We start from the raw sequence: 23384 nt of genomic DNA, 5'->3' as shown, positions 1-23384 counted from the left end.
GCCGCTTTAACTGACCAATTGTGCGGGCATGCAACGCTGTACCCAAACAAAATTGATGTCCTTTTTACCCACAAATAGAGCTTTCTTTTGGTGGTATTTGATCACCTCTGCGGTTTTAATTTTTTGCGGTATAAACATAAAAAAAAAAAAAAAAATTTTTTTTGCTTTTTGCTATAATACATATCCAAAATATATATATATATATAAAAAAAATGTATTCATCAGTTCATGCCGATATACATTCTTCTACATATTTTTGGTAAAAAAAAAAAAAAAAAACGCAATCGGCGTATATTTATTGGTTTGCGCAAAAGTTATCGTGTCTACAAACTATGGGATAGATTTAGGGACTTTTATTTTTATTGTTTTTACTGGTAATGGCGGTGATCTGTGATTTTTAGTGGGACTGCGACATTGGGGGTGGACAAATCTGACCCGAAATTACACTTTTTGGGGACCAGTGACATGATTACATTGATCAGTGCTATAAAAATACTGATCAATGTAAAAATGACACTGGCAGGGAAAGGGTTAACACCAGAGGGTAATCAAGGGGTTAAGTGTGTTCCCTGGGTGTGTTTCAACTGTGGGGGGGATAAGCTTACTGGAACATGGCAGAGATCACTGTTCCCGATCACTGGGAACAGTAGATCTGTCATGAGATCTGGCAGAACGGGGCATCGCCTCAATTACGTTCTGCCTCTCCTTACCGTGGGTCGCTGGTGGACATCGAGTCTGCGGGACCCGCGGGCGCACTCCTGCTATCCTCCTTGACCTGCCACAGTATATCTACGTGAGCTGGTCAACAAGTGGTTAATAGGTCATTAACCACTTCAATAACCAGGCACTTTCCCCCCTTCCTGCCCAGGACAAATTTCAGCTTTCAGCGTTGTTGCATTTTGAATGACAATTGCGTGATCATGCAACAGTGTACCCAAACTTAATTTTTAGCATTTTCTTCCCACAAATAGAGCTCTCTTTTGGTGGTATTTGATCACCTCTGCGGTTTTTATTTTTTTTTGGAAAAAAAAAATAAAAATGATAGGCACCACTGATGAGGAGCTACTGACGGGCATTAATGAGTGGCATCTGAAGGGTACACAGGTATTACTGATGGGGCACTGATTGACACTTTTATGGGCACTGGCAGGCGTTCTTTCTGGGACACAGGTTGGCAGGTGATGGGCACATCTGATGGGGGCTACAATGATAATCAATGTGCCGATTATCAGCGCAGACCCCCCCCCCGACAGGGAGAGCCGCCAATCGGCTCTCCCTGTCGGCGTGAACCAGGGAAAGTAGTTTGCCAGAACTTCCTGGTTCACGCGATGATCAGCTGTGATTGGTCACAGCTGATCACGTGGTAAGAAGCCTCTGTCAGAGGCTCCATACCACGATCAGAATTGCGGTGTGTCAGACTGACACACAGCACCTCCGATTGCTGAGCTGCGCGTCGGCTTGTTATCCTGATCACATCATATGACGTCTGATCAGGATAAGTAAACCACTTTGCCACCGTCATATTGCTATATGGCAGGCGGCAAGTGGTTAAAAGAGCAAAAAAAAAAATCTTCAATCTGGAGCTGTTCCCAGTATACACATTTTTTTCCCAGATGCCCACGGTCTTCAAGTTTGAAAGATAGCCAGTACCATTCAGCCCACCTTCTTTAAGGTAGTCACACCTTGAACTTGTTTTATGGGTGTCACAGGGACAGGAAGTGATAGAAAATCTTCTAGGGGAGGACCAGGGTGGATTAAAATCAATGATTTTTATCAAATTCATTCTAATAAAAACGCTTTTAGAGTAAAGATCTATCTAAAAGGTAGTTTTCTATTTAGGATACATTCATAATTTAGCTTATTCAGCATGAAATGGAGCTTAGTTATGTAGCAGGAGGCTGTATATTGTGCAATATTTACATTTTTGGTAAACTCATTCAATGAATCCAAGCTTTGCAAGCTGAGATAACATGCACTGCATTGGTGCATTCACACAATTTCACAGTAACCATGAGATAAAACAAATTTCAGGAATTCTCTTTATCCCGTTTTGAAAATCTATTTACACTACAAACTGTAAGATTGAATCGGTCCTGATATTGCTGTTTTACTAACCTGACAGCTTCTTATTCTAAAAAGGAAACCTTCATTTTGTTTGCAAATATTAAAGATTCTACCAGCAAGAATAAGTCCTTACATTTAAAGAATACCAGTCATTTCAGATCTATCATGGCACCACTGTTAGTGGGCATCCACGCACCTGCTGCCACCACGGCCTTCACCTTGTTATGTCACTGCCACATCACCAGCCGCCCCATTAACGTGAATGAGACTGTCGGTAAGTCAACAGCGGGTCAGAGGAGGAGCTGCTGTGGGACAGCGATGACAGTTGCTCTTTAAAAGTTATGATTTCAATCGAGTTGATTTAAATCAAACCCACCCTGGTGAGGACACAGGCAGGAGGTTCTCTTACCCACTATGAAAGAAAAAATATGGTTTGGCTGGGGCGCTTTGCAGGCGCTACAGCGCTAACAATATCGCCTGCAAAGCGCCCTGAAAGAGCCGCTGCTGTCTCTCCAATGTGAAAGCCCCGAGGGCTTTCACACTGGAGCGGTGCGCTGGCAGGATGCTAAAAAAAAAGTCCTGCTAGCATCATCTTTGGAGCGGTAAAGGAGCGGTGTATACACCGCTCCTGCCCATTGAAATCAATGGGGCAGCGTGGCTATACCACAGCAGCGCTTTGAGGTGGTTTTAAGTAGAGGTCGGCCGATATTTGGTGTTTTTTACTTAATCGGCATAAAAAAGGCAGATATCAGCGGACTTGCAAATGACTTCTGTAATAGAAGTCAATACAAGTTGCCTGAAAACTTCTGTGAAGAGACTTCTCCCCTCCTCTGGGCAGCCTGCCAAATCTGATAAAAAGAACCTGAAGGATACAATGTTTACACTTATGAATGAACTGAGCTCCATGTGTAGAAGCTCTCAGTTTAACCATTTAAAGACTAAATCTTTTCTGACACTTGTTGCTTACAAGTAAAAATCCTGTATTTTCTGCTAGAAAATCACTTAGAACCACCAAACATTATATATATATATATATATATATATATATATATATATTAGCAGAGACCCTAGGGAATAAAATAGCGGTTGTTGCAATATTTTATGTCACACGGTATTTGCGCAGCGGTCTTTCAAACGCAATATTTTTTGAAAAAATACACTAATAAATAAAAAAAAAAAAAACTAAGCAGTAAAGTTAGCCCATTTTTTTTCATCCAAAAGTTTTGATTACCTGTTTTTGTGTATTTAATATTTAAGATACAGTTTTTTTTAATTTTTTTTAATCTAAATTCTACATACAAGTGAACTGATTGGAGGTTTGTTTTGTTTAATAAATGTAAAAAAATTTCTGTATCATTTAAGGTTGCTTTCACACTGGAGCAGGCATGCGTTGACAGTAAAACGCTGCTAGTTTTAGTGGCGCTTTAACGTCATTTTAGCGGCGCTATTCGGCTGCTAGCAGGGCGCTTATAACCCAGCTAGCAGCCGAGGAAGAGGTTAAATGCGCCCCTGAAGCGCCGCTGCCGAAACGCTTTGCAGGCGCTTCGGCAGCAGTGCGCATTCATTTCAATGGGCAGGAGTGGTGGAGGAGCGGTATACACCGCTCCAAAGATGCCGCTTGCAGGACTTTTCTTTAACATCCTGCCAGCGCATCGACTCAGTGTGAAAGCACTCGGACTTTCACACTGAGACTGCAGGGGAGCCGTTTTACAGGCACTTTACAGGCGCTATTTTTTAGCCCAAAAGCGCCTGAAAAACGCCCCAGTGCGAAAGGGGTCTAACTGTTAGATTTTATGAGATGAAGGGGAAAAAAAAAAAAAAAACCGGCCTAATATATCGGCCCAAAAAAAATCGGCATCACATATCGGCCATCGCGATTTCTAAATATCGGCATCGGCCAGAGAAAAACCCATATCGGTCGACCTCTAGTTTTAAGCCTTTCTTGGCCGATAGCAGGGTGTAAAAGTGCCCCGCTAGCAGCTGAATATCACCGCCAAATTTACGGTAAATCGCCGCTAAAAATAACGGCGCTTTACCGCAGATGCACCCACCGCCCCAGTGTGAAAGGGGTCTTATAAAGGTATAAAAAAAGAGACAGGAGCAACACGAATAAAAACGCATTGAGAAATTGAAGGAGATACACTGGTGAATTTTAATACTGGAAGGGTTTCTTATTAATCATCAACATTAACGTCATTAATCATCAACATTAATTTCAGGCATGGACTTTGAAGATAAATGCAGAATTACTCTGTCCACAGTAAACCGAGATCCATGCTGAACTTATGTTTGTGAAGTATAATCTTGTGGACACAGCTTGCCTATGTAAGCTTTTAAAAAGACCATAAAGGGACCGGGTATTGACAAAGAATTTCCCTTATGCAAGTCAGTACCCAGCACAGCCAAGTCTTGTAATGAGGAATTTTCATTAATTTAAAAAAATAAATACACAGGTTTTCAAAGGGGAAAAAAAGTGCATTTATTATTTGTTTTTACAGCAGCCTGCAGAGCACTGCACCCACAATCAGTGGATCATAGTTGAAAACTCAGGCTTCTGTCTACCTCTGTACGAGCTGTCAGTTGGAGAGCTGGAGGAAGTGTCAATGGACTACAAAAGTGTACCGATTAACTGCACTTGTGTTCCAATGAGTACTACAAGTTCGTCTGCTGCAACTTGTAACTGAACTTGTAGCCCATTCATTCACAGATTATGAAAAATGAACACAGCTGTGTAGGTAAAACCCCACACAGCCACGTTGATTTTAAATGTGACAGCGGCTGCAGGGGGAGAAGAACCCCTAAATACTGGCGTAACATGATGCAAAAGGAGAACTTAGCCGCCTTTGAGTTTCATTAAACGCATACAAACATGCCTTGAAAAAAGTATTTATACCACTTCAAATTTTAAGCATTTTGTCATGTTGCAACCAAAAACGTACATGTATTTTATTGGGATTTTACGTGATAGACTAGCACAATGTGGCACATAATTGTGAAGTGAAAGGAAAATTACAATAGTTTTCAATTTTTTTTTAACAAATATGTGAAAAGTGTGGCATGCCTTTGTATTCAGCCCCCCGCCCCGAGTCAATGCTTTTGCTGCAATTACAGCTGCAAGTCCTTTTGGATATGTCTATACCAGCTTTGCACATCTAGAGAGTGACATTTTTGCCCATTCTCCTTTGCAAAATAACTCAAGCTCTGTCAGATTGGATGGAGAGTGTCTGAACAGCAATTTTCAAGTCTTGCCACAGATTCTCAATTGGATTTACCCTGTATTTGGCTCCATCCATCTTCCCATAAACTCTGAGCAGCTTCCCTGACCCAGCTTAAGAAAAGCATCCCCACAACATAATGCTGCTACCAACATGTTTCACTGTGGGGATGGTGTGTTCAGGGTGATGTGCAGTGTTCGTTTTCCGCCACATGTAGCATTTTGCTGTTAGGCCAAAAAGTTTAATCTTGGTCTCATATGACCAGAGCAACGTCTTCCACATGTTTGCTGTATCCCCTACATGGCTTCTTGCAAACTTCAAATGGGACTTCTTTTGGCTTTCTTCTTGCCACTCTTCCATAAAGGCCAGATTTGTGGAGTGCACGACTAATAGTTGTCCTGTGGACAGATTCTTCCACCTGAGCTGTGGATCCCTGCAGGTCCTCCAGTTACCATGGGCCTCTTGGCTGCTTCTCTGATTAATGCTTTCTTTACCTGGCCTGTCAGTTTAGACGGCCATGTCTTGGTAGGTTTGCAGTTGTGCCATACTCTTTCCATTTTCGGATGATGGATTGAACAGTGCTTTGTGAGATGTTCAAAGCTTGGGATATTTTTTTATCATCACCTAACCCTGCTTTAAACTTCTCCACAGGTTTATGTGTGTTCCTTGGCCTTCATGACGTGATTTGTTCACAAAGGTTCTCTAACAAACCTCTGAGGGCTTCACAGAACAGTTGTATTTATACAGAGATTAAATTACACACAGGTGGACTAATTAGGTGACTTCTGAAGGCAATTGGTTCTACTAGATTTTAGTTAGGAGTGTTAGAGTAGAAGTGGCTGAATACAAATGCATGCCTAAATTTTCAGATATTTGTAAAAAAAATTTAAAAAACATTTAGAATTTTCCTTCCACTTTTACAATTATGTGCCATTTTGTGTCAGTCTATCACAGTGATAGCAAACCTTGGCACCCCAGATGTTGTGGAACTACATTTTTAATGATGGTCAACTACACTGCAATGTGCATGAGCATCATGGGAAATATAGTTCCAAAACATCTGGGGTGCCAAGGTTCGCCATATAAAATCCCAATAAAATACATTTATTTTTTTGGTTGCAACATGACAAAATGTGGAAAATTTCAAGGGGTGTGAATACTTTTTCAAGGCACTGTATTTTGAAAACTTAAATATTTCCAGAAAAGGACCCGACTCTTTTGCACTTGGGTACACTCCTCAAATTCAGTAAAAGCACTTTAGGCCGTAAAGTCAGTAAATGCAGCTCCAAATTATTTACAACTGCATATCCTTTTTAGTTTTAAATGTGATGTTGTGTGGGTAAATCAAGAAGTAGAACTAAACAGAGTAATCTTGACTGCCAAAAGGAGTCACCAATTTTGCCAAAGCTTAGGTAAGCCATTTACTCTTTACCTAAAAAATCTTTCAAATCGGTCTAAATTGGAAGGCGTACATAGCAGGCCATGGATACCAAGTACATTTGAACCTGTCGTGAAAAGCAGGGTATATCAGAATGCGTGCAGTGACTCCAGTTAGGCATTCCTCTCTGGGAGGCACCCCAGGTGAAAACCAGGGAGTTTGGGGGGAGAAAGTGTGCAATAGCAATTTTGACGGTCCAAAAAATATTTATTACCTACTAAACAGTGAAGTGATTAACCACTGTGCTTTGGGAGTTCTACTGGTGCTGGTCATCAAAGGGTTAAGTAGGTTTTGTCCTCTGTTGCTCTCCAAGAAAATAATTTTACAGCATGTCAAAAAAAAAAAAAGGAATTTTGACTTCTCTGTAAATCTCACATCTTGGAGTATAATGCAGGACAAAGGCTAGATATTTATAGACCCTGGGATCAAGGTTGCTACCTTCAAGTGACTGGACACTGGCACATCTTTTGTACACATTCCTTGGGCATACCCCTATACCTTACCCCAACTCAGTTTGACCTCAGTTTTTTGGCAAGCAAAGCAGAGTAACATTGAAACAGTGGGGAGCGCGGCCTGTGTACTGTAATTCACGATATGGAATGTACTGTACTTCAAGATATGGAATTTATGTGCAAGTCAAAATTCCTTTCATCTTAATCGTACAGTACAGGTTGGATATTCATAAACCAAGCAATCAATTGTGGGGGTGAATAACAATAAGGCAAACAGAACAGTGCCAACAGGCCCAACAAAACAACAAGGGGCAATAACCAAACTCAGAGTACCGCTGAAAGAATCTTGTGTCTGAAGGCTGCATCCACACAGGTCTGGATATCCACCTGGTAGAACTTAGAGAAGATTTGAGCTAAAGACAAGATGGTGGCCTTACAAAGCTGGGCAACTGAAGTATCAGCATAGAAAGCCCAGGAAACTTCAACCAATCTAGTGAGTGAGTTAGCACGATCATTCCTGAGAGAGGCAGAATGGTGGTCTGCCTATGTAAACAAGGCAGATCGCCCTTCTGTGGGAGGGGAAGATGGAGATCTTGTGTTTCTGCTAAGCAGGAACACGGATCTCTGTCTTCCCCCAGTCAAAGCACCTCCCACACAGTTAGCAAGCACTCCAGTGAACCAATTTAACCTTGGGATTGTTAACCCCTTCCCTGCCAGTACAATGACCATGCATATTTTTTAGCACTGATCACTGTATTAGTGTCACTGGTCCCCAAAAAAGTGTCAAAAGTGTCACTTCGTGTCAGATTTGTCCACCGCAATGTCGCAGATCGCCACCATTACTAGTAAAAAAATAAAATTCCATAAATATATCCCGTAGTTTGTACACGCTATCACTTTTGCGCAAACCAATCATACGCTTATTGGGATTTATTTTTACCAAATTTTATAGCAGAATACATATTGGCCTAAATTTTATTTTCATTTTTTTTTATTGTATAGGTTTTATAGCAGAAAGTAACTTTTTTTTTTTACAAAATTGTCGGTCTTTTTTGCTTATAGCACAAAAAATAAACGCAAAGGTGATCAAATACCACCTAAAGAAAACTATTTGTGGGGAAAAAAAAAAAGACATAAAATTTTACTTGGGTACAATGTCGCATGACTGCACAACTATCAGTTATAATAATGCGGTGCCGTATCGCAAAAAATGGCCTGGTCACGAAGGGGGGGGGGGGGACTGTGTGTGTGTGTAAATCTTCTGGAACTGAAGTGGTTAAATACGCTAACAAATTGACGTTAAACTCCAGCTAATACTTTACAAGCAGTCACAGTAACAGTTTTTTCCCTTTTGTGATAAAGGTTTTACATAAACAAAATTGCTCATAGTAAGCACCCTGCCAGTGTTGAGTGGTTTTTCTTATTCCTGTAAATCAGGGGTCTTCAAACTTCCTAAACATCAGGGCCAGTCTTCTGTGTTTCAGACTTTAGGAGGGCCGGGCTGTAGCCAATGGGAGTAGAAAATGCCCCAGCATCGATGGGAGTTGTCTCAGGCCTGGTGATCAGTGGAGTTTAAAAAATGTGGTGAGTAGGAGGAGGAATAATGTCCCATCATTGGTATTAGTGGCAGGAAAAGTGTACCATTGTTGGTGTCAGTGGGAGGAATCACTGGGTGCACTATCACTGGTGTCAGTGAAAGCAATGGTGCCTCTTCACCGGTGTCAGTAGAAGGTATAGTGCCTCAAGGGCCACACAAAGGCAAGCAGTGGGCCCACATCCGGCCCTCAGGCCGCAGTTTGGAGATCACTGCTGTAAATGATACATCTGCAAGGAAGCTTGTTCTTTTAAAAAGCAACAGACTTACTGGCCAGACCACCAAATGAAAATGGAAGACAGCATAAAAAGAGAAAATACAGCCATCACATTAAAGAATTGGTAGGCTGCAATAAAATAAATGTTGATTTTGGGTTTAATACTACTTTAAAAGTACTTAACTCCAACTTCTTACCAAGTCCCAACTGTAGGAAGGTCATAACACGAGTACAAAGTAATCTTTGCAGTTGAAGAGCCTGTGTTCATACCAGGTAAAATATGATTTTCATGTTCGGTAGTATATCTTTCATGAAGTGGCTTTTCTGGCTCTGAGTAAAGTGGGAAAGACAGAGTCAGAGATACCCCTGTCCTTCAAGACCTGGGTTTGAAAGGCCATGCTATTAAAGCCTGTTACCAAGAAGCAGGAGGGATTGTGAACCTTGAGACAGCAGCAGACTGGCCGATTTGGGGGAGGCCAGGGGTTGTCTTGGAGAAGTTTGAGTATGTCTGTGTACCAGGTTCTTCTGGGCCAGTGGGGTGCAATAATCATCACAGATGTTTTTTTTTCTTTCTTTCTTTTAAGAAGCAATTAAGGAAAGATCCAGACTAAAAGGAAAGGTATATATTAGCCAGCATAGGTTTCAGGCAATTATAAGGGCATCTGACGCCAGTGTTAGAGGATCCTTGGTCTTGGTCACAAGCTGCTGCTGAACCTGGAATGGAGGTCAGCATGCTGATGAACTCCCCTTTGATTCAGGGGGAGACAGATGAGGAAATCTGCCTGCCAATTGTGCACTCCTGGAATGTGAACAGCAGATATTGATGGACAATGGTTCTTGGTTCAGCAGACTCCTGGTACCCCTCTGATTGCTCTGAGCTCCAAGATGCTGATAGGGAGCTTTGCTACTCTTGGGGACCAGGTTCCCTGAACCGTGAGAGATTGGTACATTTATCCTTATGCCCTGTACACACGGTCGGATTTTCTGATGGAAAATGTGTGATAGGACCTTGTTGTCGGAAATTCCGACCGTGTGTAGGCTCCATCACACATTTTCCATCGGATTTTCCGACACACAAAGTTTGAGAGCAGGATATAAAATTTTCCGACAACAAACTCCGTTGTTGGAAATCATGTGTACACAAATCCGACGGACAAAGTGCCACGCATGCTCAGAATAAATAAAGAGATGAAAGCTATTGGCCACTGCCCCGTTTATAGTCCCGACGTACGTGTTTTACGTCACCGCGTTTAGAACGATCGGATTTTCCGACAACTTTGTGTGACCGTGTGTATGCAAGACAAGTTTGAGCCAACATCCGTCGGAAAAAATCCTAGGATTTTGTTGTCGGAATGTCCCAACAAAGTCCGACCGTGTGTACGGGGCATTAGCCTGTAAGGCTGGCATCGGTTCTCAACACCTTCCATGAGCATGGAAAAAACAACTTTCCCATTTTAAAGGTTGGGTTGAAAATCCACCAAGGGAGTTCTTTACTATGGAATCTTTAAGAGGCAAATTTTGTTTTCCAGAAGGAAATCTTTTGCCTGGACTGTGTCTAGACCAAGCTGGAGAACAAATTTTTGATTACCCAGTTATAGATCTAAATCATCTGGATAGTAGTTGGGACGTTTGCAGATTGTTTTCACGGGAATAAATCCTTGAGAAGAAGGTCGTCTAGGTACCCTGTGACTGAATGCGCCAAGTTCCTAAAAGGGGGAGTAGGAGTGAAAGTGGATATGCTGTATGGCAGTGGGACAAATTGAAAAAGCACAGAAAACACTGATGAGGTGGGTAAATGGAAATGTGCAGGTAGGCATCTTGAATATCTACTGATGCAAAATATTCCCCTTGCCTTAGAGAGCCAATTACTGACTTTGCTGTTTCCATGTGAAACTTTGGAATATGCAAGTACTTGTTTAGGGGTTTTAGATCCAGAATAGGCAGAATAACCCATTGGGGTTTGGTACTGTGAACAGGTTTCAATAGAATCCTTTGAACCCGTCTCCTGGATGGACTGAACAACCACTCCTTGGGACAAGAAATGGTTTGTGGCAATCCGCAAATCTGACTGTCCTTTGGCAGATTATGGTTGGTTTGAAAGAGAAAAACGGTGGAGGGGAAGTGTCGGAAACTATTTTGTACCCACTGAAACCACTGATTGGACCCATGGGTCTAGGACACCTGCCCCCCAGAGGGATGCAAACTGCAACAGATGCTCCTCCACTCTTAAGAGGGAGGGTGTCTCCACTGTAGAGAAGGCTTTGCTTAATGAACTTGTCAAGAGCATCACCAAAGAAATCTCCTCCTTCAATGGGCATTTGAGTGAGGTGTATTTCACAGGCAGCTTCAGCTGTCCAGACTTTTAGACATAAGATGCACATACAGAAATGAGTAATTCTTGAAATTTGTGTCATGACTTGTTCTAAGGCATCAGCACAGAAATCTAGAGCAAAAGGCAGAGTTTGCTAAGTGGTCTGCCAGAACTTGGTACTCTTCAATCTGCTCTGTTTAACTGAAGTAGAGAAGGTGGGAATAAAGGGTACTGGTACTGGAGATCAGGGGATGGCTGTATAAAAAGCCATCAACTGTGTGGAAAAGTCTGACACATCTGCAGAGAAATCTGCCCCGGTCAGATAGGCCGCTTGTTGCATGCCTGAGATTGAGCTAGAATCTGATGCACAGACTGCTGTAATATGGGATACTGCTCCAGTGCAAGAGAAGCGTGTTTTATTAATTTGAGTATTTAGCAAACCTTTGGAAAAGCGAGTATTTGCCTGCATGTTTGCCATGGTTCCCTTGTGTCTTGTTTTCACAATTGCTATAATTGAGGGTATTCTTCTGTAGGGTCATCACAGTGTAGGGTGTTGGAAACAGCAATCTGTTGACTGTCCTGTAGCAAAGTCCTCATGGAAAGAGGGCGAAGAGAAGTGCCCAAGCAACTTTAAAGGGCTTTGCGTGGAAGTGGTGGTAAAAGGACAATCTGTGGTATGATAGTGTCTACCCAAGACTAAACTCTTTAGGGTGGAATTTTTACCGAAAAATTTGAAATTTTACACATTAAATAAGTGAATACATTTCACCACATTCTCTGTTTCCTGATACTATTTAGGAGACATTTAAAGTGGTACTAAAGTATTCTCTGTATTAAGGTAATAAACTCCCCACTACTTGTTCCCCTCACCATCCCTAAACACTTACCTTACTCCTCTACTGATCCAGCGCTCCCCAGCCCTGCTCTCCTCTCCGCCTCTTTTCACAGGATACACGGAAAGCAGCTGGAGCCATAGGCTCCTGCAATGGTCAAACAAATCCTGTAATGAGGGAGCAGAGGCATGGCGAGCCATACTGTTTGTATCTATGGACGCACACAGCCTGCCTTTACAATCATTTTAAATGAGTACACTGCAAGCAGGGTAGATATTAATTCTCATACTTGCTGTAATGGCTGCAGTATCTCACAAAAGTGAGTACACCCCTCACATATTGTAAATAATTTATTGTATCTGTATCTTTTATTGTATCTTTCAACACTGAAGAAATTACACTTTGCTACAATGTAAAAGTAGTGAGTGAACAGCTTGGATAAACAGTGTAAATTTGCTGTCCCCTAAAAAATAACTCACACAGTCATTAATGTCTAAACTGCTGGCAAATAGCGTACACCTCTAAGCAAAAATGTCCAAATTGGGTCCAATTAGCCATTTTCGCTCCCCGGTGTCATGTGACTCGTTAATGTTACAAGGTGTGAATGGGGAGCAGGTGTGTTAAATTTTGTGTTATCACTCTCTTATACTGGTCACTGAAAGTTCAACACTGCCTTAACCCTCTTGGGCATGGAGTTCACCAGAGCTTCACAGGTTGCCACTGGAGTCCTCTTCCACTTCTCCATGACGACATCATGGAGCTGGTGGATTTACATAATAATATTGATGCGCTCTAATAAATATCAATCAGTGCACGATTTAAAATTGTATACAAATTGTGATCAATTAAAGTGCATGAAGTGCATACATAGCCTCTCTAGTATATTTGGTAAAGGTGCCTAAAAAGTAATAATAAACCCAGTCTATAATATTGGTGTAAACACAGCCTCTCTAATGGGTTTAGAAAAGTGCTTTTTTTTAAAAAAAAAAAGACAAATCCAATAAATTGTAGTGACAAAAAATAAATAATAAACATACAATATTGTTATGTGCAGGTGCTGATTATCCAATAAAGTGCACTAGGGAGAATTTTAGAATGTACAAGTTGATCAAAAAAAGCTGTTAAATCAAGTTGAATTGGATCAATTAGCCCAACAATCCTTCCATCAAAAAGCTGAGGGACTAACTGCTATGACAATTAGCAGCCCTGTCAAGAAACTCCTTTCAGCAAGAATATAAAGTTTTCTTTTCCCAGGCTTGAAGAAACAGTATAGCGCTTTTTCTCAATGTGTAGTTTCAACATGTGATGGATTTATGTAAAAGAACACAAAAAAATATATATCATTGTGTAGTGATTTCTCATAAAAACCGAGCAGATATAATCTCAGAGATACACTCACAGACATCCGATAACATAAGGCATAGATGCAACGCGTGGGAGGAGCCACAATCACTGCTGTCTCAGTCTAAACAGCAGCAGCTCTCTATGTAGGAGCTTCGTTCACAAAGTGGCTGACTGCTAACCTCTATGCCTTATCCCTCAGCTTTTTGATGGAAGGATTGTTGGGCTAATTGATCCAATTCAACTTGATTTAAAAGCTTTTTTTGATCAACTTGTACATTCTAATATTCTCCCAAGTGCACTTATTTGATTATCAGCACCTGCACATAACAATATTGTATGTTTATTATTTTTTTTTTTTTGTCACTACAATTTATTGGATGTGTCTTTTTTTAAAAAAAAGCACTTTTCTAAACCCATTAGAGAGGCTGTGTTTACACCAATTATTATTACTTTTTAGGCACCTTTACCAAATATACGATAGGCTATGTATGCACTTCATGCACTTTAATTGATCACAATTTGTATACAAATTTAAATCGTGCACCGATTGATATTTATTAGAGCACATCAATATTATGTTAATTTTTTAACAGTATATTTCTGAGTATTTTAGATTGATAGCGGCTTAATTTATTTTCAATCTCTATCGAATTCACATCCATCTCAGAGCTTGGTTTTTTCACATTATATTACGGAGCTGTTGGATGTTGGCGAACGTGCGCTCCTCTACCTTCCGTTTCAGGATGCCCCACAGATGATCAATAGGGTTTAGGTCTGGAAACATGTTTGGCAAGTCCACCGTCGTTTTGGAGGTATGTTTGGGGTCATTATGTTGGAATACTGCCCTGCGGGCCAGTCTTCGGTGGGGATCATGCTCTGCTTCAGTATGTCAGAGTAAATGTTGGCATTCATGGTTCCCTCAATGAACTGTAGCTCCCCAATGCCAGCAGCACTCATGCAGCCCCAGACCCAGTAGACAATATTGTGGTTCTACCAGACCCAGTAGACAATATTGTGGTTCAAGAGGAATAGCAATTTGCGCCGTGCGACCTATCGCTTCCAATACTTCTTGCCAATAATGTACTATAACCGAACAGGTCCAAAAGAAAAAAATATACCTGCTTGGTGCGAGCAACGCCAACATGCTGAGGAAAGTGAGGTGATCATCTTATGAAGTCTGTACGGAGTAGAGTAAGCTCGATGTAAAATTTGAAATTAGATCATTTTGTCATCTAGTCTTTGGTTGAGACCAGATGAGAGAAGAGGAAATCACAGATCTCTTTCCAGTCTTCACTGCCATGTCCTGGAATATATACATTCCATTTCTGGTGTAATGAGGATAACTCGGGACTGGCGGCCACTACAACATAACGATACAGTTCAGAGTCGGGCTTCTCTAAGTCTAGTGCTCAGAGAATAGACTCCAGCTGAGAATATGAGAGAGACAGTTGAAGACTTGAAAATTGACAACTGAAGGCATGTGAGACCCGATGGTATGTAAAATAATAGTGAGATGGTAGATAAAATTTGGACCTAAGGATATGGAAAGGGAGTAGACTAGTGCTTCCAGCAATATGCTCCAAGGTTTCAATTTTGTATTTGGCCCAGGTCTGGGGATTAGAGGTTGTAACGTGTGGAAGACAGGGATTCAACCAAAGGGGGGTAATGTTGGAATATGGTAGTAGGAGGAAAAGATTCCAGATCAACTCCTATTTTCCAGGCCGGAAGCATGGTACGCATAAAGGGAATAAGATTATGGGGAGACCTATGACCTCTGAGCACTAGGGATTGGAGGGCTTCCAGGGATTTAACTATTGCCGCCTCCAATATAACAGCCGTGTTGGTTAGATCAGGCCGTAGCGACCAGTATGACGTTACTAACTGTGACCCTTGTCCCGTTAAATTGCCGCTGTATACCTTATTTTATTGCGCTGACCAGCCCTCACATGACCGGCCGCCTCTCCAGCTGACTGCTCCAGCAGGTGGGGCTGGGAAACCCCTGCTGACGTCAGTCAGGAGGAGGAGGAAAGAGGCAGCGGCGCTCTGAAAGCAGGAGCACCGCAGCATTTAAGAAAACGAATACACTGGGGATCTTGTTTAACAGAGGGGATTGTTGAAAGGTTGTTTTATTATGAGAGCAGGAGGGGAAGATTGTGGAGTGGACAGAGCTGACAGGCAGGGAGGGAGGGGGGAGGAGGACACAGACACAGGAGAGCAGGGCTGCAGAGGCACGTAAACTGACCACGGTGTCAGGGCTCAGCAGCCGTGATATACTGTGGTCAGTTTACAGGGGGGGAGAGCAGAACCAGGCAGGATCAGCCATGTATTTTAGGTGATAGAAGGGGCCAAATTACACAGCACAAGCAAAACAATATAACATGCTTTAAGGGAACAAGATCCAATTATTTTTTTTTTTAGGCTAAAACTTTAAGGACAGTGACCGCGAAGCAGAATGGCACACTTAGGACAGAAGATCACAATTATCTGGCAGGGCCCACAAAGAATCTGCCTGGAATCAGATGAGGTGTGAGTACCACTTCCATCTGGGCCAGTTGAGGTTAAGTGAAGATCAGGTTGAACTGATCCTACCTGGCCATCCACCATTAACGCTAGAGGGTCCCACCTGTGATGACATCTTAAAACACCACAGGGTGAATAAAGTATTATCCAGATTTCAGACATTAACTGAGAAAATTTACTGCCAACTTTCTATGCCTGGGATGTGCACAGCACACAGAGCTGGAATGCCGGAGGGCAGTTTCAGATGCACTTTTTTTTGAGTCACGAAACTTCTGGTTCCTCCCTGATGGTTAATGTAAACTATTGCCATAGAATTGTCTGACTGAATCCTTCTAGGATGACGAGAGGTCCAATGTTCAAGGGATAATCAAATCACTCTGAGCGCCAGAATATTGATCGGAAGACAAGCTTCCTCTGATCACAAACTCCTTTGTACCAAGAGGGTATTGAGAGACTCCTCCCCAGACTGATAGGCAGCATTTGTTATGGGAACCATGCAAATCAACAGGAGAAGGATTCCGCTGACTCCAACACTCAACTTCTTACCACAAGTTAGGGCACTAGGGCAAGCCTGTTTTTTTTTTTTTAGTCAGGTGTATGGGATAGGACTGCACCCTCTTGTACCATGCTGACAGAATGTTAAGATGACGAAATGGTCTACAGTGAATTTGGGCATATAGAATGGTCTCAAAGTAGGCTAACATTAGGCCCAGGACCCTCATGCAGAAGCAGAGAGTTGGTTGGCTCCCGAATTGTAAAGTCCAAATGTGAGAGAGGAGAGTCTGGGGTTTGCCCAGACTGGAACAACTAGGGGAACCACTGCTGCTAAACAAAGCATTCTTCTTGGCCACAACAGCATGGGTTTTCTAAAATGGCACTGTCCCATCACCACACACTGTTGTGCCAGCAGTGTAAAATAATGTTGCTATCCAATGGCCTTCTAGATGAAAACGTGCAACAATGGATTCCATACCTACATTTATAACTGCGCCATACACTGGCCGGTTAACCTAGAAGAATCAAATTTGGTTTTCTTCTAAAATGTAAATTCAGCTCCTACCTGTGTACTCTGGGAAGCAGATTGTCAGGGGAGACTTCTTGATCTTCTCAGCAAACAGGTCCTTCTTGTTGAGGAAGAGAATGATCGATGTGTCAATGAAGAACTTGTTGTTACAAATGGAGTCGAAGAGCATTAGAGACTCGTGCATTCGGTTCTGAAGCGAGGAGGCAGGAGAAAAAGGAGACAGAGGACAGAAAGAAAAGGAGAAAAGGAGTTAGGCTGAGGAGAGAGGAATGATTATCAGTGTAAAACAAAGAAAAAAAAATGAATTATTATTAAATTCTATGGCTTTCTGAAGAAGTGCTTGTAATCAAGTCTACCTGGGTTCTTTGAGATATCAGAAGAGACTTATAGCATATATTTTACACACAGCAAATAACCAAAGAAATTAATAAAGGTTAGATATACTTCCAGGTAGATTTTTCAAAAGTTTAAAGCACGAATCACAGAATTTGAGGTCTGTAATTACCAGTCCCTTTATTTAGTATGGCCACCAACTCTACAGGGCCACTGTACCATATTTTGCACACAGGAGTGTACCTTCACTGACAATTCCATTACTTCATTATCATAACAACCTCAGTGTGATATATAAAAGGTGAATACCACATGTTTTTGAGCATGATACTGTTAGACAAGAATGACATCATACAATCACAGCCCTATCCTCTATCACCTCTCGGGAAAGGCCATCATTTTTATAAGCTATGAATTCTATCATTGATATTAACAGTAATATACTGTATATTTTAAAAGTAGAACTAAATTCTAACGAAAGAATAGTTTGTTTAGAACACTGTAAATAAGATAGGATTGCAATATTTTTGTTCCAGAAATACAGCTTTCCCTTTATTTTTGGCATGTTTTCTCTCTCTAACCTGTGCACAATTCTGCAGACTGTTTGAACTTCCTGTATATATATGTATTCTCCAGGCCAGCAAATTAACAACATAAAATGGTGGAATGTGCCAGCACAATACATAAACATGGCTGCTTGTATTCTAACTGAGGAAAGGGTGACTGCAGCTGAATTGAGTAAGCTTTGTCACCCTAGGACAAGAGATGCCTGTGGGTACACCATGCTTGTATGTTTTCATTAAAACCAGGCATAAAAAAAATGTGTATGTGTGCAAAAACATATGTATGTAGCTCGTTTGTGTTTAGGTACACTTCAACAGTATAATCAACCTAAATTTGAATAATTCAAAAGTGATTTTATGCCATAGCAACATGTATTGTGTAAAGGTTACATTGAGGCTTGACATTTTGAAAAAACAGATATAACATTCATATGCAATGCTAGGTTTTATGTTGAAAATACCAACACCAGTTAGTTGCATTTTTTATGCACAAATATATTATATGCATACAAATATCCTACGTAGCGTAAATTGGTAAACCACCACAACCAACCAAGTTACATAGATTAGATTCTTGTACCCTTAGCTCACAAAGAAATGGCATATTGTGTCCATTATTGATCCATAATGGAGAATTAACTGTAGCAATCTATATGCACGCTCCTTAGACACAAACCAAACCTTTTACTGTAATAGTGCTTTAAAAGTTTATTAATATTAATATATATACCTATCTGAAATGTCACGAGTGTCATGAAATGCAGTTCAAAATAAAACAAAAGCTAAGACATTTTAAATATATATAAACTCTGAAATGGCATCAGAAGAAAGACTGGCACAAAGGATTTTACCTCCAATCTTTACTCCATATACACATACAGGAAACAGTTTGGAGATCTGTGCAAGTTTAGGTATCGATACGAACCAGTTAATATGCAAATTACAGCTCATGCTAGCAAAAATACATTAAACCGTACAACAGCAGTATCATGGCACATTTTTAAAAGGCCAGTACACATAAATTACAATCTAAAAGAGTACTTAACTCAAAAATACTTTTTATGTTTACTGGTCAGTTAAAGAAAAGGGAATACTTTGAAATGTTTATTGTTGGCACCACTGAATAGACAAGATCAGTGCAAGCATACATTATGATTCTCTGTTGGGTTTCTTCACAAGAATTATATTACACGGATCTGTGCTTTCACATTAGATCATTGAATATAGAGCACAAGAAAACAAGGCACATTCAGGGGCATCAAAAGATACCAAAGTATACAGTGTACACAGGGAGTGTATAACAAATATTACACGGCCCCATATTGTGCACAAAAGGCATCAACGTTACACATAACCAATGACTGTACAAATATACTTGTGATGGCCATAGTCAAAGAGCATAAAGTGCTACTGGAGATATTCAAGAATATTCATTAGGGCACAAATCTTTTTCAAAAGCTAGAGGCCAAAAGACACTGATTTTTTGAAACAGCCAATAGATCAATATAAGCCACAACCACGTAGGTTATTGGCAATGATGACATCAGTGACAGCATCAAACACAAAATGGATGTTGTTGGTATCGGTGGCGCAGGTGGTGTGAGTGTAAACCTCCTTATTTTGAGATTTATTCCGACTCTCGTACTGGTACTGTATGTGGGCTACACCCTCAGTGAATAAGTTGGGACCTGCAAGAGAGTGGAAAGAACATGTTTGTTCAATAACATTTAGCATATAAAACATTCCGAGGTTTGGAAAGTCCAAACACTTTCATACAAAATTACTGGGCACATAAAAAAAATCTACAAGGAAATTAGAATTTTGATAAGAATGTTTCCTTTGTCATTACATTACTAGCGTTTTCAGAAATGTAAAATTCCTTTTATACAATGGTATTAGTAATCAAGCATACAGTTTTAGTAAATGCTAATGCACCAAGAATGATTGCCCTGGTGGCACCTTTTGCACAAGCCCCTTTTCAAAGCGTCCGTTTCCCTCCAGTCCTTTATATAGGCTGACCTAGGTCCTCTGCCACCATAACTACTGTAACATGTCTCTTAAAAGATCTGCCACTCCAAACTGATAATTAGTTACTAGCTACCACAACTATATTTATATATAATATTGTCTCATACTCTGTAGACTAGATCGTTTGAGGTATGGCTGTATCCCATTGTTCTATCGTTTGTGTCTGCCTTGGGAGCAATCTATTATGGGATGTATATGTCTGTGGATTAGCTGTGAGAGGGGATGGGGGGGGGGGGATTTCTCCAGCATCCCCTCCCAAAGACTGTCTACTGGTGAGAAGTATGACGACACCTCTGTCATGCAACTGGTAGAGGTAAAGTCTACCCCGCACTTTTTTATTATGCAAAGAAGGGGGGCTTGTCCCCTAAAATGTATCTCTGTGTGCTCTTGTTCAAATAAACAGTTCATGTTCAGCAGCCAAAACGAGTACTGCCTAGTTCTTGATTGCAAGCAATCGGAATATCTGATTTTTATATTCAGACAGGAGGAAGCAATATATGATGGAAGCACTCAAGCGGAGTGTGGCAAACGCTTCTGTGACATTGGTGGCAAGCAGTGGGATATCCAAACTTCCACCTAGGGCTGTTATTAGAGAGTGATTTTGAGTGGCGTTTGGAAGAAATCTTGGAATACAGAGAACGGATACTAAATGTCTCAGAAGTTCTCTGGGCACAGGAAGATTTGGAGTTTCTAGCCAATCAGGAATGGGAGCTGATCGCCTATAGACTGCTGCTAGATTCTGCTCAGCAGCAGGTCTGGGCTACCTTTGCCTAGGATAATCCAGAAGTACCAGCCGACAGTCCTGAAATTCTGGCTGAAGAGTCTGCAACATGGCAGAGTAACAGTGTGCTTTGCCCATCTCCTTGCCCGCAGCTATGGGCGCGGAGATCTTATGGCGAATGCAGCAAGTGCTGACTGACCTTGACAATCCTGTTTCTGCACAGGACGATCTTGGATGGAGGAATGCATCTGTCAGCAGCCAGATAAGGGTATGGGAGATGGAGCAGCTGGCTCATCTTCCCATTTGCAGTTCAAGGGCTCAGGAGAAGAGGAAGCCGTCCTCATTCTCCAGCCACAGATCACAGAAAGTATGGATTCAATCAACGTTTCATTGAAGGATGTAAAATTTACTGTAATTCAAACTGAAGTGCTAACAACAGGGCAGAGCTCTGCTAGCCGCTGCCCAGCACCAGTAACACCCTCTTCATTCTACGGACAGGAGATAGTGAACCTTTATCCCCAGACACCAGTTCCAGAGACTTTCGATTTAATAGACATTTCTGCTGAGGAAGAACAACCTGGTGAGCATCCAGCAGAAGGGCTAGCATCAGGGCCAAACATCACTGAGCTCTGCCCAGCACCAACAGCGGCTTCGGCTTTCCTGAAAGAAGCAGCCGGCCTCTCCCCCACAACACTGACAGGGACATAGGATTTCCTGCCAGCAGCATCTGTGGAGTTACAAGAAACTTCTCCAGCTGAAGCGCCGACAACCGGACAGAGGGTCCAAGACCTGGGCCCCACGCCTGCAGCAGTTCCAGGGGTGCATGGTGAGAAGGTGACAATCACTCCCCGACAGTTAGCCTGAGTGGATGATGTGGGGTCCTCAGCTAAAGCACTAACAGAGCAGAGTACTACTGGCCTTTGCACACAACAATCAACTCCGCCAGAGCTCCAGGGAGAGAATGCAATCGGCACCTCACAACTGCAGCTTGAACTGATATCGGTGGATGGGACTGTGGTCTCCACTGACAGCAACCCAGCAGAAAGGCTTCTGCCCTCAACTAACAGAAGATGGAGTTCCTGTGAAAGTGGATAGGACTTCGGTCTCCACTGAGACAACCTCAGGAAATGGTCCAGCACTGAGACAGGAGGATGTCAGCCATGCTTTGCAAGCACTGGGGGATTTTTTATCTAGTAACAGTGGATGGGACTTCAGTCTCCACCTGTATACCCCAGGGATGCTGGGCAGTCAGCCCAGATCCCCAACAGCATGATGGAGTGGGCCCAGTCACCCAATCTTCTCTCCAGGGGCTGAAAGGACTCCAGAGGGAAGGACCAGTCTGCACTTTTCCCCAGCAGCGGGCATGTTCTACCGTGTTTCCCCAAAAATAAGACCTACCCCGAAAATAAGCCCTACTGTGATTTTCGGAGAGGGCTGCAATATAAGCCCTACCCGGAAAACAAGCCCTAGTTTAAAAGGGTTGTAAAATCCTAAAATGCACTTTATTGCAGTGTTATATAGTGTGAACTGTGTACCGTATGTTCCTGTGATCTGTGTTTGATTAATGCCTTCTGTGTGTTGTGTGGCACCACTCAGCTTATCCCTCGCTGCTCTCCTCTTCTCCCAGCCCTCAGCGGGGGATCTCGGCCCCCCCTCCGCAGTGCTTGGTGCAGGGAAGGAAGCTCCGGCAAGCCATGTAAGCACCGAGCGGCGCTCAGCTGATCCCCGCTGCTCTCCTCTTCTGCCAGCGGGGGATCTCGGGCCCCCGTCCCTCTGCAATGCGTGGAGCGGGCCCTGGACTGCACCAGAAAATTAGGGTCAGTGCAGGAAGAGCGGATCGACGGGTCAAGGCGCTGTTACATGGAATTTATCACAGATTGCAGAGAAATGCATTGTGGGATTTTTTTACACCCACTTTTCCTCAGTTCTACTGGCCTGCCAGGCAGGGAGATGGGGAGACAGCAGCCCTACCCGAAAATAAGCCCTACTGGGTCTTTTGTTGCAAAAAATTAATATAAGACCTGGGCTTATTTTTGGGGAAACACAGTACGAGAGAGGCAGAGGTTGGTTGGGTGAGTAATGCTCTGTTTGGGAGAATGTGTTTGGGGTATTGTGTGGGTATGGGCATTGGGGGACCGAAACTACGAACTAACTTTGAAGTCAATGTGTTTGGGGACACCTGTGTTAGTCTTCTGCCGAAAGGGGAGATGTGTGACGGGAGTCACTTTGGGCGGGGGGGGCTTGTGGAACCCAGCTTACCTTGCAGAGCACTGGAATTTCCTTGTTCAGCTCCCCCGGCCCCTCCTATGTTTAAGTTACCATGTGTCTATTAGGGGCACAGACTGACCGAGAACCCAAGTCTGATCTGCACTAATCAGACTCACTGTACAACCACACTGGAATATTGTGTGTGTATATATATATATATATATATATATATATATATATATATATATATATATATATATATATTAGATCGTTTGATGTGTGGCTGTCCCATGTTTGTGTCTGCCTTGGGAGAACCCTATTATACGATGTATATATCTCTGTGGATTCTCCAACAGCCCCTCCCAAAGACAGTCTACTGATGAGAAGTTTGACTACCTATGTCATACTACTGGTGGAGGTAAAGTCTACCCCGCCCTGTTTCATTATGCAAAGGAAGGGGGCTTGTCCCCTGAGTGTATCTGTGTACCATTGTTCAAATAAACAGTTCATGTTCAGCTG

General features: G+C 42.2%; 1 protein-coding gene across 2 annotated transcripts in view; it reads right to left on the bottom strand.

Moving 5' to 3' along the window:
* The window catches only part of GNAO1 (G protein subunit alpha o1), a 366081-nt gene that overhangs the window by 29960 nt on the left and 312737 nt on the right, over positions 1-23384 (bottom strand). Inside the window, exon 7 of one of the 2 annotated variants that reach the window (XM_073605496.1) lies at positions 17049-17202. In XM_073605496.1, coding sequence (XP_073461597.1) covers positions 17049-17202 — 154 coding nt within the window. Of the gene's footprint in view, positions 1-17048; positions 17203-18590; positions 19597-23384 lie in introns of those variants that run through there. The other variant, XM_073605497.1, reaches the window with a different exon arrangement.

Source organism: Aquarana catesbeiana, linkage group LG11 (genome assembly GCF_042186555.1).
Source record: "Aquarana catesbeiana isolate 2022-GZ linkage group LG11, ASM4218655v1, whole genome shotgun sequence".
Lineage (NCBI taxonomy): Eukaryota > Metazoa > Chordata > Amphibia > Anura > Ranidae > Aquarana > Aquarana catesbeiana.
The sequence above is the reverse complement of the archived record's forward strand: the minus strand, read 5'-3'. Positions and strand labels throughout refer to the sequence as shown.